General features: G+C 49.0%; 2 protein-coding genes across 2 annotated transcripts; both read left to right on the forward strand.

Moving 5' to 3' along the window:
- The first annotated feature begins 336 nt into the window (after positions 1 to 336).
- On the forward strand, positions 337 to 8,268 carry creb3l3a (cAMP responsive element binding protein 3-like 3a). The gene is made up of 10 exons (XM_030373406.1): positions 337 to 461; positions 925 to 1,041; positions 1,171 to 1,417; positions 2,645 to 2,781; positions 3,937 to 4,047; positions 4,615 to 4,721; positions 5,595 to 5,663; positions 5,891 to 5,975; positions 6,797 to 6,890; positions 7,499 to 8,268. Exons 1-10 carry the CDS (start codon positions 441 to 443, stop codon positions 7,804 to 7,806), a joined length of 1,296 nt encoding a protein of 431 aa, XP_030229266.1. The 5' UTR covers positions 337 to 440; the 3' UTR covers positions 7,807 to 8,268.
- Positions 8,269 to 14,178: 5,910 nt separating this feature from the next.
- On the forward strand, positions 14,179 to 15,688 carry rxfp3.2b (relaxin family peptide receptor 3.2b). The gene has a single exon (XM_030371701.1). It carries the CDS (start codon positions 14,468 to 14,470, stop codon positions 15,686 to 15,688), a length of 1,221 nt encoding a protein of 406 aa, XP_030227561.1. The 5' UTR covers positions 14,179 to 14,467.
- The last annotated feature ends 896 nt before the right edge of the window (positions 15,689 to 16,584 follow it).

A 16,584-nucleotide genomic window follows, 5' to 3' on the forward strand; every position in this document is an offset into this window, starting at 1 on the left:
TATCTTAAATTTAAAACATGAACCAATTGTAACTCCATTCACCATTATGCCACAAATGCTGTTCAACAAAAGTGTTATAGACATCGATGCTAGACTGATATCTTTCCACAAATCAATAATCGATCTGTAAAAGGAAAGCACAAAATTCTTCTCTTTCCCAATACTCCCAATGCATCCTAACCACCTCGATCATTCTCCCTCTACCGATGAACAAACTTTCTCTGTGCGCCCTCGCTCTCGACCTGCCACTCAAACGCTATCTCGCCCTGCAGCCAATGGGGAGGCAGCTGTAGCAGCTGGTCAGGGTGTGCTGTGTTGGAGTTTCAACTTTGGACCCGGCACCTAGGATGAGCATTACAGTATAGAGAGGTGTCCCGTGGTCTGGCACAAATGTTCCCTCTGTTTTGGGATCTCTCTTCGACCAGCCAAGGAGTGACAACATGTCCCACCGATCAGACCAGGTAAGAGTCTGAGTTTCTTTGCCATATTGTGTTGTTTATTATTATTATTATTATTATTATTATTATTATTATTATTATTATTATTATTATTATTATTATTATTATGTGTTAGTAGGTACAGTTAGTCTGTTTCTATTCGGTGAGCGGAAAGGCAACACATTCTATAAATCTTATTTCTGACCCTGTTGATTCTGCCTTACGGATATTTAATACTCGGATATTTAATAATATTTAATACATTAATGAAAATAGTGTAAAAATGTTAACTGTTAAAACACCAATATACTTGACACTATGGTATTCTGAGTTTGGGTACAAGTAGTCCAGAGAGAGCAGATAGTGCTGAGCACAGAAGGTACGGAGGGAGGGCCTTTTACGAGCCTCCACCTGGGTGTTATCTCCCTGCCGAGGTGGGCTAGGCAGACGGAGCGCTGTGTCTCTAAACGCCGTCCCGTCCTCTCAGGGCGCCGACGGGGTGGAGTGGCTCGACTGGCTGTTTGATCAGAACGAGGGCATCCTGCGCCACGAGGAAGCGGGAAACCACGGCAACCAGTTCGCCTGGCTGACCCAGGACCCCAACGTGCGTTGGTTGGACACACGCTGCGCACGCCCCCGTCCCTGACGGCGGTCACACTGCGCCACACACACAGCCCCCCCCCGTCGTGGGCGCAGACTAACAGCTGTTCGGTTCTCCCTTCGCTCCCGGCAGATGTTGCAGGCGGCGGCGGCGGGAGCGGCAGACAATGACTTCCTGAGCGCCCTCCTGAGCGGGAGCGACTCCGCCTCGGGCTCGCCGCTCTGGTCGCCCTCCCCGAGCGACAGCGGCATCAGCGAGGACCCCCTGTCGGACCAGATAGACAGCCCCCCGCGGCCGGGGAGCCCCCCCCCCGTGACGGCGCAGTGCAGCGGCAGGGCGGTGCAGCCGGCCCCCACAAACCCCTACTCCATGGACCTCAGTAGGTCCCCCCCGCGCACACGGCCAGGGGATCCACACGCACGACGATGGACACGCACACACACACACACATGCACAGATACACACACATGTACAGAGAGACACACATGTACAGACACACGTACAAATGCACCGACACACACACACAGATGCACCGACACACACACACACATGCACGGACACACACACACACACATGCACAGACACACACACATGTACAGACAGACACACATGAACAGACACACATACACATGCATCGAGACACACACACACATGCACAGACACACACACATGTACAGACAGACATAGATGTACAGACACACATACACATGCACCGACACACACATGCATGCAGTGACACACATACATGTACAGACAGACACACATACGTGCACTGACAGACACACACGACATGCACTGATCCACACATACATGCACCGACACACACACACTCATGCAACGACACACATACACACATGCACAGATACACACTCAGACACACGTGCATAGACATCAAGATCACAACACACAGACATCAACACGCCAACCCATGAATGCCCAAAAAGCCCACACGGATACACACGCACACACACGCATATGAACATACAAATGTAGGCATAAACAAAAACACAAATGCATGCACACACACGCACGCACGCACGCACATTTATCAACACGCAAACACATGGATGCACACAGTCCAATAGTCGCACAAGTATAAAAAACTGACAGACACACACACAAAGCCACAGACATCTAAACACACACACGCATGCATACACAGACACATGCGTGCGCAAACACACACTTTGATAAACACACACACAAAAAAAACTTGCGTCAACTTCCAGGGTTTCCAGGAAAAATTTCTCTTTAAGTCAGCACAAGTGAGCACGATCCGTATAACCAGAAAGCAGGCAGGGACGCTAAGGTAGGATAATGTGAGATGAAATGGGATATAGCTTGTCTACAACAGTGACTGATCCAATTTCATTTTGTGCGATTTTATGTGACAAGCAAGCCGCCCTTTCAGCAAAGGATTCGCAGATAGGATTCAGAAAGGGAAACTATAACGTATTTATATCCTGCAATGATAACCAGACAACCTTTTGCCCTGTAAACCAACGTCGCTGCTAGATTTAATCAAAACCAACAGGTAGGAGGGAGACCGGAGGAGGAGCAGGGGGGGGCCCTGTGTTTACCTGTTTATCTTTCTGCGGGCGTACAGACGGCTGGGAGGCTGACCTCGCACCTGGAGGGATGGGCAGGACGGCCTACCCAGGGGCCTTACAGCCGTCCCCTTTGCCGGCCCCCGCCTTCCCGCTCACTGTCAAAGACCTGCTGCTCTCCGGAACCCAGGAGCTAGTACGTACCTGTGTGTGTGTGTGTGTGTGTGCGTGTGTGTGAGTGTGTTTGTGTGTGTGTGTGTGTCTGCGTGTGTGTGTGTGTGTGTGTTTTATTTTTTGTGTGTGTGTGTGTGTGTGTGTATGTGTGTGTTTTTGTGCATGTGTTCTTATGTGTGTGTGTTCGTATGTGTGTATGTGTGTGTACATTTGTGTGTGTGTGTGCCTGTGTTTTAAATTTTGTATGTGTGTTTGTGTGCGTGCGTGTGGGTGTATTTGTGTGTGTGTACATTTGTGTGTGTGTGTGTGTGCCTGTGTTTTCTTTTTGTATGTGTGTTCGTGTGTGTGCGTGCGTGCGTGTGTGTGTGTGCGTGTGTTGTGTTTTTTTGTGTGTGTGCGTGTGCGTTTGTGTGAGTAGTGTGTCTGGGTGTATGTGTCAACAAATCATAATGTTTTTCTGGAGCCACTAACCTTCAGAAACGTGAGGGGATAAGGACGGGGGAATAGTGTCGACAGACGTGTGCGAGGCTGCTTGCAGATTCACGTACACTGTGAGACGCCAGCTGGACGCTAGCTGAACGCTAGCTCCTATGCTACGCGGCCCGCAACGTTACGTTCCCATATCTTGTCCTCCCACGGCAGAACAGCGGTTGTTTTCTGTGGAAATCAGCCCGGGAAAGTTTGTGTTCCCGTTGGATCTATATCTGCTCGCAATGCGTCACGTTTGTATCACAGTCACTCAAAAAGTATTCAAAGACTTTGATGAAGTCGAGCATTTTCTGGGAAGAAGAACGTCTTCTGTGAATAATTACTAATTATAATAATAAACGTGCGGGTAATGTTATTCCATTAGGCCTGCGGGCGGGTTAGCCGGCCCTTCTGGGTGATTAAAAATTCTGAGTAAAATAATGAGAAGTGCATGAAATCAGGGCCAGAGTGAGAGCCAAGCGTAAACAGTTTACCCATCTATCGAGGATTTAGGAACGGTAATGATAGAAATAATAAGTAGGGGATTTGAGTGGTAAAAGTAGGACAATTAAGTCCACTTTATATGCTGAAAAACATTTAGAAATCCAAAAAGCCGTTGAAAAGTGGACCGCTCCATCAGCGGGGCTTTTAAACCAGCGTGGATCCCTCACACGTGTTCCCCCGGTCCACTGTCCCCCCCCCCCTCCAGCCCCAGCCGCCCTCCCAACAGTCCATCCAGGAACTGGTGCTCAACGAGGACGAGAAGAAGCTCCTCGTCAAGGAGGGAGTCATCCTGCCCAGCCAGCTGCCGCTCACCAAGGTAACCAGCCTCCCCGCCCCCACACCCCCACACCCCTCTTACACACTTATTGTATGCTGCGTGTAAGTCTGTATGTTGTAATAAATTAATGTACGCACTTATTGTAGCACTTAATGCGCATTGTATTCATTCGTAGTACTTAATTGTGTAGCCTCTGCCGTAGCTGTATAATATTTATAATAATTATAATGTATAATAATTATTTATTTAATAATCATCCCCACTCCCCTCTGATGCACTTATTGAATGTCGTGCGTCCTGCCACTTAATGTTCACACTTATTGTATGTTGTACGTCCTTGCACTTAAAAATAGTACTTTGTGTAGCATCCTTATCCTAGCTATCTTTGATGTACACGATTGTAAGGGCGTGGCACTAGGTTCTATGAACATCCTTCCTGTACCGGCAGCGATATATTGTTGTTTTACTCTTTCTTCTGACAAATGTCCTTATTGAGAGTCGCTTTGGATAACAGCCCCTGCTAAATGTAACCGTGGTCCCCTCTCTGTTTCTGTTTCCTGCGTCGTCGTCGTCGTCCCACCCCCCCCCCCCCCGTCTGTCTGTCAGCTAGAGGAGAGGGTCCTGAAGAAGATCCGCAGGAAGATCCGCAACAAGCAGTCGGCCCAGGAGAGCCGTAAGAAGAAGAAGGAGTACATCGACGGGCTGGAGAACAGGTGGGTGGCCCACGGTGTGGGCTGCGTCTCCATGGGCTGTTTCCAGACCTATATACCATATCTATATATAGACCAGGTCTATATATAATACTTAGATTTATTCTACTTCATTTAAGAATGCTCGATTCTGATTGGCTGGGAGGGGTGCATTAATCCGGCATTTTGCCCGCTGACTTGTCGGTTCTACTTGCTGCTGACTGAGCACCGTAGATCAATACGCCGCTTGTATCGTTTTCTATCGCATACATTTCATACATGAGGTCCATTGTAAAAATAAACCTTGTTCAAAAAAGTTTCTAAAATGTGTCGGAAATCTATCAGAGGGTCAGTCGATACATAGTTTTGCAAGCGAGATACAATGTAACAACTACGTTCTTAAACTAGTGATCAGTTGCAGCCTTGTGTGGTTGCTATAGAAACGAGTTACCTGCAGCTGAGCTAACGTTATTCACCGTAGTTCTAAAGGGAACTACTTTTTTTAGGGAGATGAACTTAAACAGAGTATACATTTAATAAGCATGCAATACGAATAAGAAAAAGGCTAATTATTAAAGTATTGGAATTGTTTTATTATGTTGGCCGGCGAGAAGTAGAATAAACGGAATAATCACCTCAAGGCCGGGCAATAAACAGTTTGATATGCCCGGCTCGTGGAAGGTTACCGCCCCCGACTTCGTCTCGGACGGTAAGCCATCCACGAGCCGGGCATATCAAACTGTTTATTTCCCTGCCTTGAGGTGATTATTCCTTACATATATATATATACGACCGTGGCGACCTAAAGTACTTCCTAGTTCAGCAGATGTTTTTGGTCTGATGACCCCGCATATCCAATGACCCCCCACCCCCTCGCCCTCCTCTCTTCTTCTCTAGGATGGCGAACTTCAACTCCCACAACCAGGAGCTGCAGAGGAAGGTGTTTCAGCTGGAGAAATGCAATACGTGAGACCAGACTTCAATTAGACCCCCATTCTACAGGCCTGCTGATATTGGCCTGAAACGACTTCCTGATTACTTTTTGAATCCCAGCACCACCACCTCTCTCTCTCTCTCTCTCTCTCTCTCTCTCTCTCTCTCTCTCTCTCTCTCTCTCTCGCTCTCTCGCTCTCTCGCTCTCTCTCCCCCCCACCACCGCCGCTGTGTACATTCTGCTCCGTTCTTCTTCTCAGGACGCTCATGGATCAGCTGCGCCGGCTGCAGGCGCTGGTCATGAACAACACCCCCAAACCGGTCCAGGCCGGGACCTGTGTTATGGTAGGGCTCTCTCTCTCTGTGTCTGTCTCACTCTCTGTCTCTGTCTCTCTCTCTCTGTGTCTGTCTCTCTCTCTGTCTGTCTGTCTGTCTGTCTGTCTGTCTGTCTGTCTGTCTGTCTGTCTGTCTGTCTGTCTGTCTGTCTGTCTGTCTGTCTGTCTGTCTGTCTGTCTGTCTGTCGAATCTGTCAGTCTGTCAGTCTGTCAGTCTGTCAGTCTCTCTCTCTCTCTCTCTCTGTGAAAAGCGACAAACAGTTGCCCCAGATGCGACACAAATAAAGATCAGCATCGCTTGCTTGGAGCGTCAACAGGTTATGTGAGAACCAATAGCCACAACCACCGTACAACAACCGCAGTGTGTATTGCGTTCATAACTTGCAGCCAAGTATATGGTGATAAGGCAGATTAGGAGACAGAGTTTAGACTGAAATGAGCTCCCAGTTAATAAAGAAGCCCTCAGTCTGATTCTGAGCCATTCAGAGCCCTTGATTAAATGTATGTAGTCAAGCATACGTCTCTTGGCTACAAAGAGAGAGTTTAATTAAACACAGCCTGCAGGGCCATGAGTTCTAATGAATGCCAAGTCGGACAAAAAACAAGCCAAAATAAAAAAGCGTGAATAAAAAAAAAGAACCATGTGCCAAACCATGAGCTGAACCGTATTTGCAGAGAGAATATCCACTAGAGTTTGTCCCTGTGGATGTTCTAAAGCCCGCTGTCCTAACTTCGGCTGAGTGTGAAGGCAGCGCTTTCTCACCTGTCGGCTCTCCCTCTCATGCGACTCTCATCCTACTCTGGCCTGTTTCCTCCCTGTCCCTCCCTCAGGTGCTGCTGCTGTCCTTCTCTCTAATCCTGTTCCCTAGCCTCCGGCCGTTCTCCGACACCAAGGTCAGCCAAGGAGACTTTGGTCCTGTCAGAAGTGAGTCCCCCCAGTCCCCCTCCCTGACAGGCTTCCTTTAGCATCTCGTGCCGCCTCTCGGGGGAGCTGATCACAACCTCGCCCTCCTCTCACACTCAACCCTCACCTGTCCATCGTCGCCGATCCCCCCCGCCCCTGAGAGGGATAGCCGTCGCGGGGGGGGGGCTGTCCGTGTGTGTTTCGGCCGGGTCTGTGAGCGTTATTGTGCATGACGGGATATAGCGTCCCGGAGTCTTCGGTTAGGAAAGCTTTTAAACCTTCCAGACTTAATACCCTGATTTGTTAAATCTGATTTGATCCACGGCAAGCAAAGATGGATCGTGTAAAACCAGACAGAACAGCCGCGGTCACACACAGTTCCCTTAGGCGGTGTGACTGCCACTCATTACTTCCGTGGCGTTTCTTAGGAGATTGCGATAATGTGAAAATGGATAAGTGACAACATTGTGGCAGGTACGAGTAATCAACGGCGATTTTGAGGTTTGTTGAGGCTGGGAGCAGCACGGCTATAAATAGAGCTGTCCAAACTGGTTTTGAGGCTTGCTCATCTTCGCCCATCCCCCGCCCCTCTGTGATGTATTCTTCTTCTTCCTCTTCATCCCTAACAGTCCAGTCACGGTCCCTGCACAGCCTCCAATCCTCCCAGGTCCTGCGGGTCATGGACCACCCGTTCCCCTCGACAACGGGTCTCCGGGACGACCCCACTCCGGAGGAGGAGGGCCGTGACGGCGTCGAGGCGCTGATGGGGAAAATGGGCAGTGGAAGGTCCAATTTGGGGTCCGTCTCCCTCAACCAGAGCCACAAAGGCGAGGTCGGCCTCTCCTTCCCCGGGGACCCCATTACCGGGCACATCGCCACGGTTACCTTGGACGCGTACCACCGAGCCCGCCAGCGGCCACACGCCGACGACATGTGAGGAACATTCCCTCACCGCCGGGTCCCTCCGTTCCCAGCCACGTACTGTCGGGAGCCCCCCCCCACCCCCCGCTGATGTCCGCTGTCAGCACAGCCACCGGAGTACTGGCTCACTGCCTTTGAAATGCTTTCATGTATTCTGAATGAGATTCCTTTGTTCGTTTTTATTTCTTTCTTTTTTTTTATTTGTTATTGTGTTTTATATTGTCGTGCGGATTATAACAATCAGACCTGATCTCTGTTCACTGCATCTTGTTGAATTTCATATTGGAAATTATTCCTTTGAAATGTGCTTGAAACAACTGTTATGTATTATTTTCTCCTGCTACTATTTGCTACTTTTGACTATTTCCTTTATTTCTTGGATGATTTGTACATTTTCTAGTTCAAAAGAGATATTAGTCGTGAAACAAAGAAGCCTCCATCAACAAAAAACAAATCTTCAATAAAGTACTGGAATGAGGATTGTGTTCAGTTCCTCGATAGTTTCACTTTGAAACCAGTTTGACATCGGAACGAACACGATTCACCAAAAACAGGTGACTTCATTGAAAGTAACCCGAGGGGAGTTTAAACACGATCCAACAAGCAGGCGAGTTCGACCCTGTAGGAGAAATACAGTATACAAAGACCATAAGACCAGAGGTCAAAGGTGGATCCAGATAACCTCTCATCAGAGAGGACCTAGCACCTCATCGCTATGACCTTTCCACCTGGTTCACAGACGCTCTCCTTACTGCACATCGAGTGACTGACACACACATATCACACATATCAACCCCCGCTTTCTGCCTCTCCGTCTCTCGGCAACTCGTTTTACCGCTTGAGAGCTTGGTCTTTTCCTTTAAATGTTAAGTGATGCGCCGGGCATTAAGGAAGACTACATTTACTGTCCGTGTCCTTTTGGATCAGGATTGTTCACAATTACATTTTTTTTTACATCAAGGGAACGAAAGATTCTTTGACTGAGGATAGAAGAAGATGGTTGAAGAAGAATTCTTCAAAGAAGAAGGATTCTTCAACCCTTATGGAAATTCATCCTACAGCAAGCCAATACATTCATAAGGATGCATTCATATTCATTCATTGGCAATAGACTCCATATCCCACTCAAATAAAGTGCAAAAATTCTATGCTTTGATTTCAGAGTTTGTTGTAACTTGTATTTCAGCCCGTTTTGTCTTACCAAGGGACCGATGCTGCCTTAAATCACCAGACCTCAGATGCTAAAGCTTCAAAATTGGATTTGTGCAATTATCTTTTGCAACACAAAGTTGTTAGTGTCCAGCCGTTCCGACCCAACAAACTCAGACTAGGAGTGGAGACGTGGGGTTTGTTTACTCTGGTAAATTGTAAAAACTCTGAAAAGATTTTGGGTGCTGGCTGTAATTTAAAGGAGGTGGGGGAGGGGGGGGGATGGGGCTGTCGAGTTGCAGTTGGGGTGTATTTCACAAATCACTTCCAAAATAGCCTTGAGCAAACCTCATTCAACCCAGAAAAGTAAATAAATGGACTGCATTTATATAGCGCTTTTCTAAACATTGGCCACCCAAAGTGCTTCACAATATTGCCTCACATTCACCATTCACGCACACATTCACACACCAACGGCGGAGTCAGCCATGCAAGGCGACAGCCAGCTCGTCGGGAGCAGTTAGGGTTAGGCGCCTTGCTCAAGGACACCTCGACACTCAGCTAGGAGGCGCCGGGGATCGAACCAACAACCTTCAGGTTACCAGCCAACCCGCTCTACCTCCTGATCTACTGCCGCCCAGAATACCAGAATATACACCTCTCCAAGACCGTGTGTGTGTGTAACACTTAAACCTGGATTTAACTTATTCCCAATCAATGCAGAGGGAGGCTGTGTGTGTTACAGGCACAGGAAGGGAAGTCTTGAGCACGTCAACTCGATGGCCGCTCCATTATCATTCGTGTCCAGGGCCCCACAAAAAGGCCCAAGGCCGCCTTAACACACCATTAAATTGAAGCACCTTCGTCTGTATTCGTCAGGTTTAAGCCTCATGTTTGGCCGTAGCATCGGGCAGCCTACTGGATTTTCTCTCCGTCCTCTTGGGGACGGACTCAATCTATCTCCTCTGCTTTGGCCTGGCGTCCCCTTCCCGTTGAGTCACTTGTTTGTCTTTAATCAGCAATAGGGGACTCTGTCGGGCGCCGGTGTCTCTTATCAGCGTCTAAACCTATCGCTTTGATTAGTCTAACTCCTCTGGTGCCTTAATCCCCTCCTGGCAGCCCCCACGTCCCACCCAGGGGAGTTCAGTCAGGAAGGAAGCCAAGGCTTTGATCGAAGACCATCCCATTCTCTTCTTGTTTCTTTATTTTCATCTGCAAAAGTGAGTTGACTTATTCAGCGGCGTGAGCCTGGAGCAGTTCACTTGAATGCGTTCGAGGAGAGATTCCTTGACACCATTGGACCTTCTTATTAGCAGAATTGTTTTTCTAATTTAGGAGGTAGAGGCGGTGAAGTGAAACTCCAGGCAAAAGACATCCATCAATATCTTATTAGACCGTCAGGGGTTGGTAGAAAAGACCCCAATTTGGCCGAGGCTTTTTCATCTCTCTCTCTTTTTAAGAGATGCTTCTTATGGCCTGCTCCGTTGGCATCATCCAGCATCATAATGATATGTTGATATATTCAAATCATAAATAGTGGTCTGAAGTCTGGCACACTCTATCTGACCTGATAACATCTGATTAATATTAATAGAGTGTGCTGCTGCGTGATTGAAGAGACTGATGCCTGCTGAGCTCATCAGGATACGCACTCGGTGGCGGTGGCAGTGGTAGTAGTAGTAGTAGCAGTAGAAGAAGTAGTAGGAGCAGTATTATTAGTAGTGGTGGTATATTAGTAGCAGTTGTTGTAGTAGTATTATAGTAGTTCTAGTAGTAGTAGTAATAGTAGTAGGAATAGTAGATGTAGTAGTTGTAGTAAGAGGAGGCCTAGTTGTTGTAGGCCAAGTAATGGTAGTAATAGTAGTAGTAGTACTAGTAGTATTGGTAGTAATAGTAGTAGGCTTACTAGTGGCCATAGTAGAAGCAGGAGTAGTAGGAGGTAGTTTATGCAACATCTCATCGATGGATGATTTTTTAAGACATGTTGATAGATCTTATGTATAACATAAGGAGTATTTTCTGTACATATTGTCATGATGTAATGTTTTTCCGAAGGTTGCGCTACGTTATTGTGTTGTTTAAGAGGCAAACATAGTTACACCGCATGTAGCTTCGTTCAATCTTTAAACGTTCACCGCCACGCCAAGAGGGTGGCCGAGCTGTCTGCCGCCATCCCAGGGATCAGGGATCACACAGACATAAGGGGACCTCTTTGTAATTAACTCCGCCAGACAGATGAACGCAGATAGACTGAGTGTTAATTCATGCAATACAGCCGAGCGGAACTAAACGGAAATTGTCCTGCACAATTCTCTGGCAGAGAGTGAACCATCTTAAATGATGCTGCCCCTTAACACACACACATATACACACACACACACACACACACACACACACACACACACACACATACACACACACACACACACACACACACACACACACACACACACACACACACACACACACACAGACACATAACCCCCAGTGACATCGCTTGAGCCCAGGCGCTGAGTCACACCTGTATGTGTGTGTGTGTGTGTGTGTGTGTGTGTGTGTGTGTGTGTGTGTGTGTGTGTGTGTGTGTGTGTGTGTGTGTGTTTGTGTGTGTGTGTGTGTGTGTGTGTGTGTGTTCGGTATGTGTGTGTCTGCGTATGTGTGTGTGTGTGTGTGCGTGTGTCTTTGTGTGTGTGTGTGTGTATGTGTGCCGTGCGTGTGTGCGAGCATGCGTGCGTGCGTGTGTGTGTGTGTTTGTGTGCGTGCGCAGAGCTCTAGACAAGTGGCAAATTTCTATCCCCACTTCAAGAAGCAACCAGACATTAACACCTGACAGCTTCAAATTGTTCACGTCTGTCCACGAATACTAATCCACCGCCCTGCCGGGGCGCTATAAGTGTCACGTGAGTGTTGTGTTGCCCCAGCCCGGTATTGTCAGTGTTGTCCTGCGTTGATTTGTACAAGTGTTGTGCAGCCACCCTGCTGGCAACGTGTGGATTTAGGGCTATTAGTTGGCCTCCTGCCAGTCATCCACCTGCTCTTTGTCGGGCAGGATCTTCACAAAGGGGACATAGACGCTGTGCATTGCATGTGTGCAGCTTGCTCGTGTGCATTCCTTGATTCAGCACACATTTGCTTGTGCCTTTATGGATGGATGTGGGGATTAAAGCCTATTTTATTTAAAAATATAGTTGAAAAAACATATTATTACTGCTTGTTTACTGTCTCCTTAACACTATGCGTTACAGTTTGCATGTGCTTTTTTAGATGTCACTAATGTTTAAACACAAAGTAAGCCCTGCACGCTGGCACCTTAAATGTCTGTTTGACTGGTGTTGTTTTTCAAGAAGAACTGCATCACACAGCAGATTAATAGAAGAGGATTAACTTTCAATCCAGATGTGTCTTTTAAGGTTGGTCAGAATGCCTTGAGGGTGTTCCTTTCAGAGCGAAAGATCAAGGTCTGTAGCTACCATGTCTCAACCATTAGGAGTGAACCATGACTGATTGGGAAATGAAACCTAATGTTTTTATAATCAATAGAAGGTGCATTTATTTGCCTGTAGGCTATTTCGCGTGGTAAAGATGGCATTTTGAGCTGATACATTCTGCTTCCTACTGGCTACACAGAATTATTTATTCATCATTTAATCTCACTCTCTATAAACACATAAACTGAATTAACATAGTCTGTATTATAATGATTAAACAGACTTGCTATGTGTATATTGGTGGAAACTATGGCAGACTTTTTTCTACTCCAACAACATTGCAGACCAATGTGTACAAGAGAACTCGTTCAGATTTAGACTGTGTATTGATTCGAGTTTCTTGGCCTTTCTGGCCTCCCTTGTGTTGATTTGTGAACTCTGTATTCTGCAGGGGAAAGCCAACATCAACATATCTCCTGCACATGATCCTATTTTGATTGAGAATTTGCTTGGAGAGGGGCTTTTCACAGACCATTGTCAGTATGTCGTGAGAGAGAAAGGAAGAGCCGATCAATATGTCGTAGCACCTACAACATATTGATATGTTGCTTCTGCTACAGCATATTGACAGTAAAATAAGTTCCAATTTTAAAATAAATGTCAATGTTTGCAAAACACTACTGATTGGGAATGGCGTCATCCTTACAGATGAATAAAAGATTTAAAAATGTGAATTGCACCTACAACATATTGATATGTTGCAGCTGCTACAACATATTGACATTAAAATAAGTTCCAATTTTAAAATAAATTTGCGAAAATGTTTGCGAAACACTATTGGTTGGGAATGGCGTCATCCTTACGGACGGATAAAAGATTTTAAAATCTCAATTACCCGCCCAAGTTAATGCACGGAAACAGTGCATTACTTTGTTGGTTGGCGTGAGCCACTTCACCTACCACATCACAGTTACATCGATATTCAATAAATAACGTCTCTGCTGAATGATTTGGTGTGTTTCCCCGGAAGTTATGGGTCAAAGGGCATATTAACTCGTTGACCCGTGACCAAATGTAACGGACCGGAATAAAACAACGGATTTCTCTGGGTTAGAAACAAGTGAGTTGTGCATTTACGGTACGTACACAACTCAACAAATTATATACCATATTTTAATCTGGAAATGTTAAATAAAATACCTTTAAGTAAACCTTTTAAAAGTGAGGTAGGCATCTTAACAGTGTTGTTATGTTTGACATTTCGTTGAGACGTTCTCTTTGAATTACCTTTGAAAACGTTGCAATTTATAAATACCATCAATATGTGAGACTCCGGTATCGTGATCATTCCTCCTTATTGACTCCCACATCTCCCACCATCTGTGTCACACCACTAGCATTCATTTAATCACCGACTATTCAGGCAACAAACATTTAAGAGCTGAACATCTAATTCAAGGATGCGAACTTTTTTTCCACAAAGCTTTTTTTCCACAGTCCACAAAGCAAACAAAGCAGTCTGATTAAATGTACCAATGGGTGAAAAGCACGACACCAACAACTTGAAAAACGCAGTTTATAACCGCTCGATGCTCGGTCTCCTATATCGCTGCTCTTTACGCACGCCTGGTCCGCGCGTCAGGTGGCTCCCCAGACGCACTTTGATTCAAACCGACAAAGCACAACACATGATTACCTCAGAACGGCCTGGGTGTCACAATACATTTTGTTCCGACTTAGACGCGACTCCTCTAAACGTAGGTACGTTCGGTCTCTAATCACCCGGCGCTCCGGTGGCGAGTCTGAGCTTTTGCGCGCGGCCGTGGAGCGTATAAAACAAGGTGGCGCGCAGCAGGGGATGTCAGATGGAGAGGATGGAGAGCGAGTGAAGATGTCGGTATCGCACGGACCTACATGCGCCTTTGTTTAAATTAGAATCCACTGCCATCGTTGAGGATAAAAAGAAAAAGCAACGTGTTTTCCAAAATGACAGCATAAGTTTTTCTTTTTTGACACGTTTTCACCTCCTTTCCTCACACATTTTTAACTTTCCCTCACCAGAGGATGTGTGAGTGAGCCGGCCAGCCCCCCCCCGCCGCCATGCAGCTGAACGAGAGTGGGGTTCAGACGCCGGGTCCGGAGCAGTGCGAACAGGGGCGGCTCCAACGGCAGGAGGCGGGCGCGGACGTCGCCAACTGTAGCGGCGGTCCGTCGGCCAACCTGTCGCTGCACTGCTGGTTGGAGCTGCTCACCCGGGAGTCCCTCTCGGAGCTGCAGGGCGACGGCTCCAGCATGGCGCTCCGCGTGCTCATCGCCTGCGTCTACTCGGTGGTGTTCGCGCTGGGGCTGGTGGGCAACTCGCTGGCGCTCTACATGCTGCACTCGCGCCACCGGCAGAAGCAGTCGTCCATCAACTGCTTCGTGATGGGGCTGGCCGTCACCGACCTGCAGTTCGTGCTCACGCTGCCCTTCTGGGCCGCGGACACGGCGCTGGACTTCCGCTGGCCCTTCGGCCAGGTGATGTGCAAGATCGTCAGCTCCGTCACCACCATGAACATGTACGCCAGCGTCTTCTTCCTCACCGCCATGAGCGCCGCGCGCTACTACTCCATCTCCTCGGCGCTCAAGATGCACAGCCGGCGGGCGGCGGCCGCGCGCGCCAAGTGGACCAGCCTGGGCATCTGGGCCGTGTCCCTGCTGGCCACGCTGCCGCACGCCGTCTACTCCACCACCGCCACCATGATGTCGGACGAGGAGCTCTGCCTGCTGCGCTTCCCCGACGCGGGCCGCTGGGACCCCCAGGTGCTGCTGGGGCTGTACCAGCTGCAGAAGGTGCTGCTGGGCTTCCTGCTGCCGCTGGCCACCATCACGGCCTGCTACCTGCTGCTGCTGCGCTCCGTGCTGGGCAGCCGCGTGGCGGGCTCCTCCGGGGGCCCCGAGGCGCAGCAGTGCCGCCACAAGCGGCGCTCCAAGGTCACCAAGTCGGTGGCCATCGTGGTGCTGGCCTTCTTCCTGTGCTGGCTGCCCAACCAGGCGCTGACCCTGTGGGCCGTGCTCATCAAGTTCGACCTGGTGCACTTCAGCAAGGCCTTCTACAACGCCCAGGCCTACGCCTTCCCGCTGACGGTGTGCCTGGCCTACACCAACAGCAGCCTGAACCCCGTGCTCTACTGCCTGGTGCGGCAGGAGTTCCGGGCGGGGCTGAAGGAGCTCCTCCTCCGGGCCACGCCCTCCTTCAGCAGCCTGGCTCAGAGGCTGCCCCGCCGGGCCAGGGTGGCTGAGGCGCCCCCTGGCCTGGTGCTGGTGCAGATGCAGGTCTGAGGGTCCCCCCCCCCCCTCCCCCACACACCCCACCCGGCCTGGTACTGGATCAGATGGGGGTCTGAGGCCCCCCCCCCACCCGGCCTGGTACTGGATCAGACCCCCATCTGGTGCTGGTATAGATGGGGGTCTGGCCCCCCCCCCCCCCTACCCAGGACCCGGGTTGGGGTGGGGGGGACGGGGGGGGGGGACGGAGGGAGGGGTGGATGGGAGGAAGAGAGTGAGAGATTGAGATGGATCGAGCAATGGAGTGAGTGAGGGAGAGTGGCTATGTGAGTGGGTGTGTTCGGGAGGGAGGGAGGGAGGGAGGGAGGGAGGGAGGGAGGGAGGGATTGAGAGAGAGAGTGAGAGAGAGAGTGAGTGAGTGAGTGAGTGAGTGAGTGAGTGAGTGATAGAGGCCCAATCCCATTTCTACCCCTTACCCCTTCAAAACAAGGGGGAGGGGTAAGGGGAAGGGCCAAGGGGTAGAAATGGGATTGGGCCTGAGAGTGATTGAGAGGCGTGAGCATGTGGGAGGGTGAGAGATTTGGTTAGAGAGATGTGAGTGAGCGGGCGAGTCAGGGAGTGAGAAGGTGGGGGAGTGAATAATTGAGTGAGTGAGAGAGAGATTGAGTGGGAGAGAGTGAGCGATCGAGAGATCGAGAGAGCGTGACGGAGGGGATGAATGAGAGCAGGTGAGAGATTGAGAGCATAGGTTAGAGAGATTGATTGGAGTGAGCGAAAGAGTGAATAAGTGAGTGTGGAGAGGGTTGGCCAGGGGGTGATTCAGTGAGCAGAAACGACCCGGACTGCCACAGGTGGAAACACGGACATGGCGGTGTCCATTGTTTATTAGCAAGGGTCCGATAGGTCACCATGTCCCTGATGGACGGGACACATGCAAGCTCTTTCTGACT

This window comes from Gadus morhua, chromosome 12 (genome assembly GCF_902167405.1).
Source record: "Gadus morhua chromosome 12, gadMor3.0, whole genome shotgun sequence".
Taxonomy (NCBI): Eukaryota; Metazoa; Chordata; class Actinopteri; order Gadiformes; family Gadidae; genus Gadus; species Gadus morhua.

Excerpts from the sequence above, each read along its gene's own strand:
- rxfp3.2b (XM_030371701.1), top strand. The coding sequence starts at position 14,468 with ATGCAGCTGAACGAGAGTGGGGTTCAGACGCCGGGTCCGGAGCAGTGC.
- creb3l3a (XM_030373406.1), top strand. The coding sequence starts at position 441 with ATGTCCCACCGATCAGACCAG. Across the intron at positions 1,042-1,170 it reads GGCTGACCCAGGACCCCAAC|ATGTTGCAGGCGGCGGCGGC; the intron begins GTGCGTTGGTTG and ends CGCTCCCGGCAG. Across the intron at positions 5,664-5,890 it reads CAGCTGGAGAAATGCAATAC|GACGCTCATGGATCAGCTGC; the intron begins GTGAGACCAGAC and ends TCTTCTTCTCAG.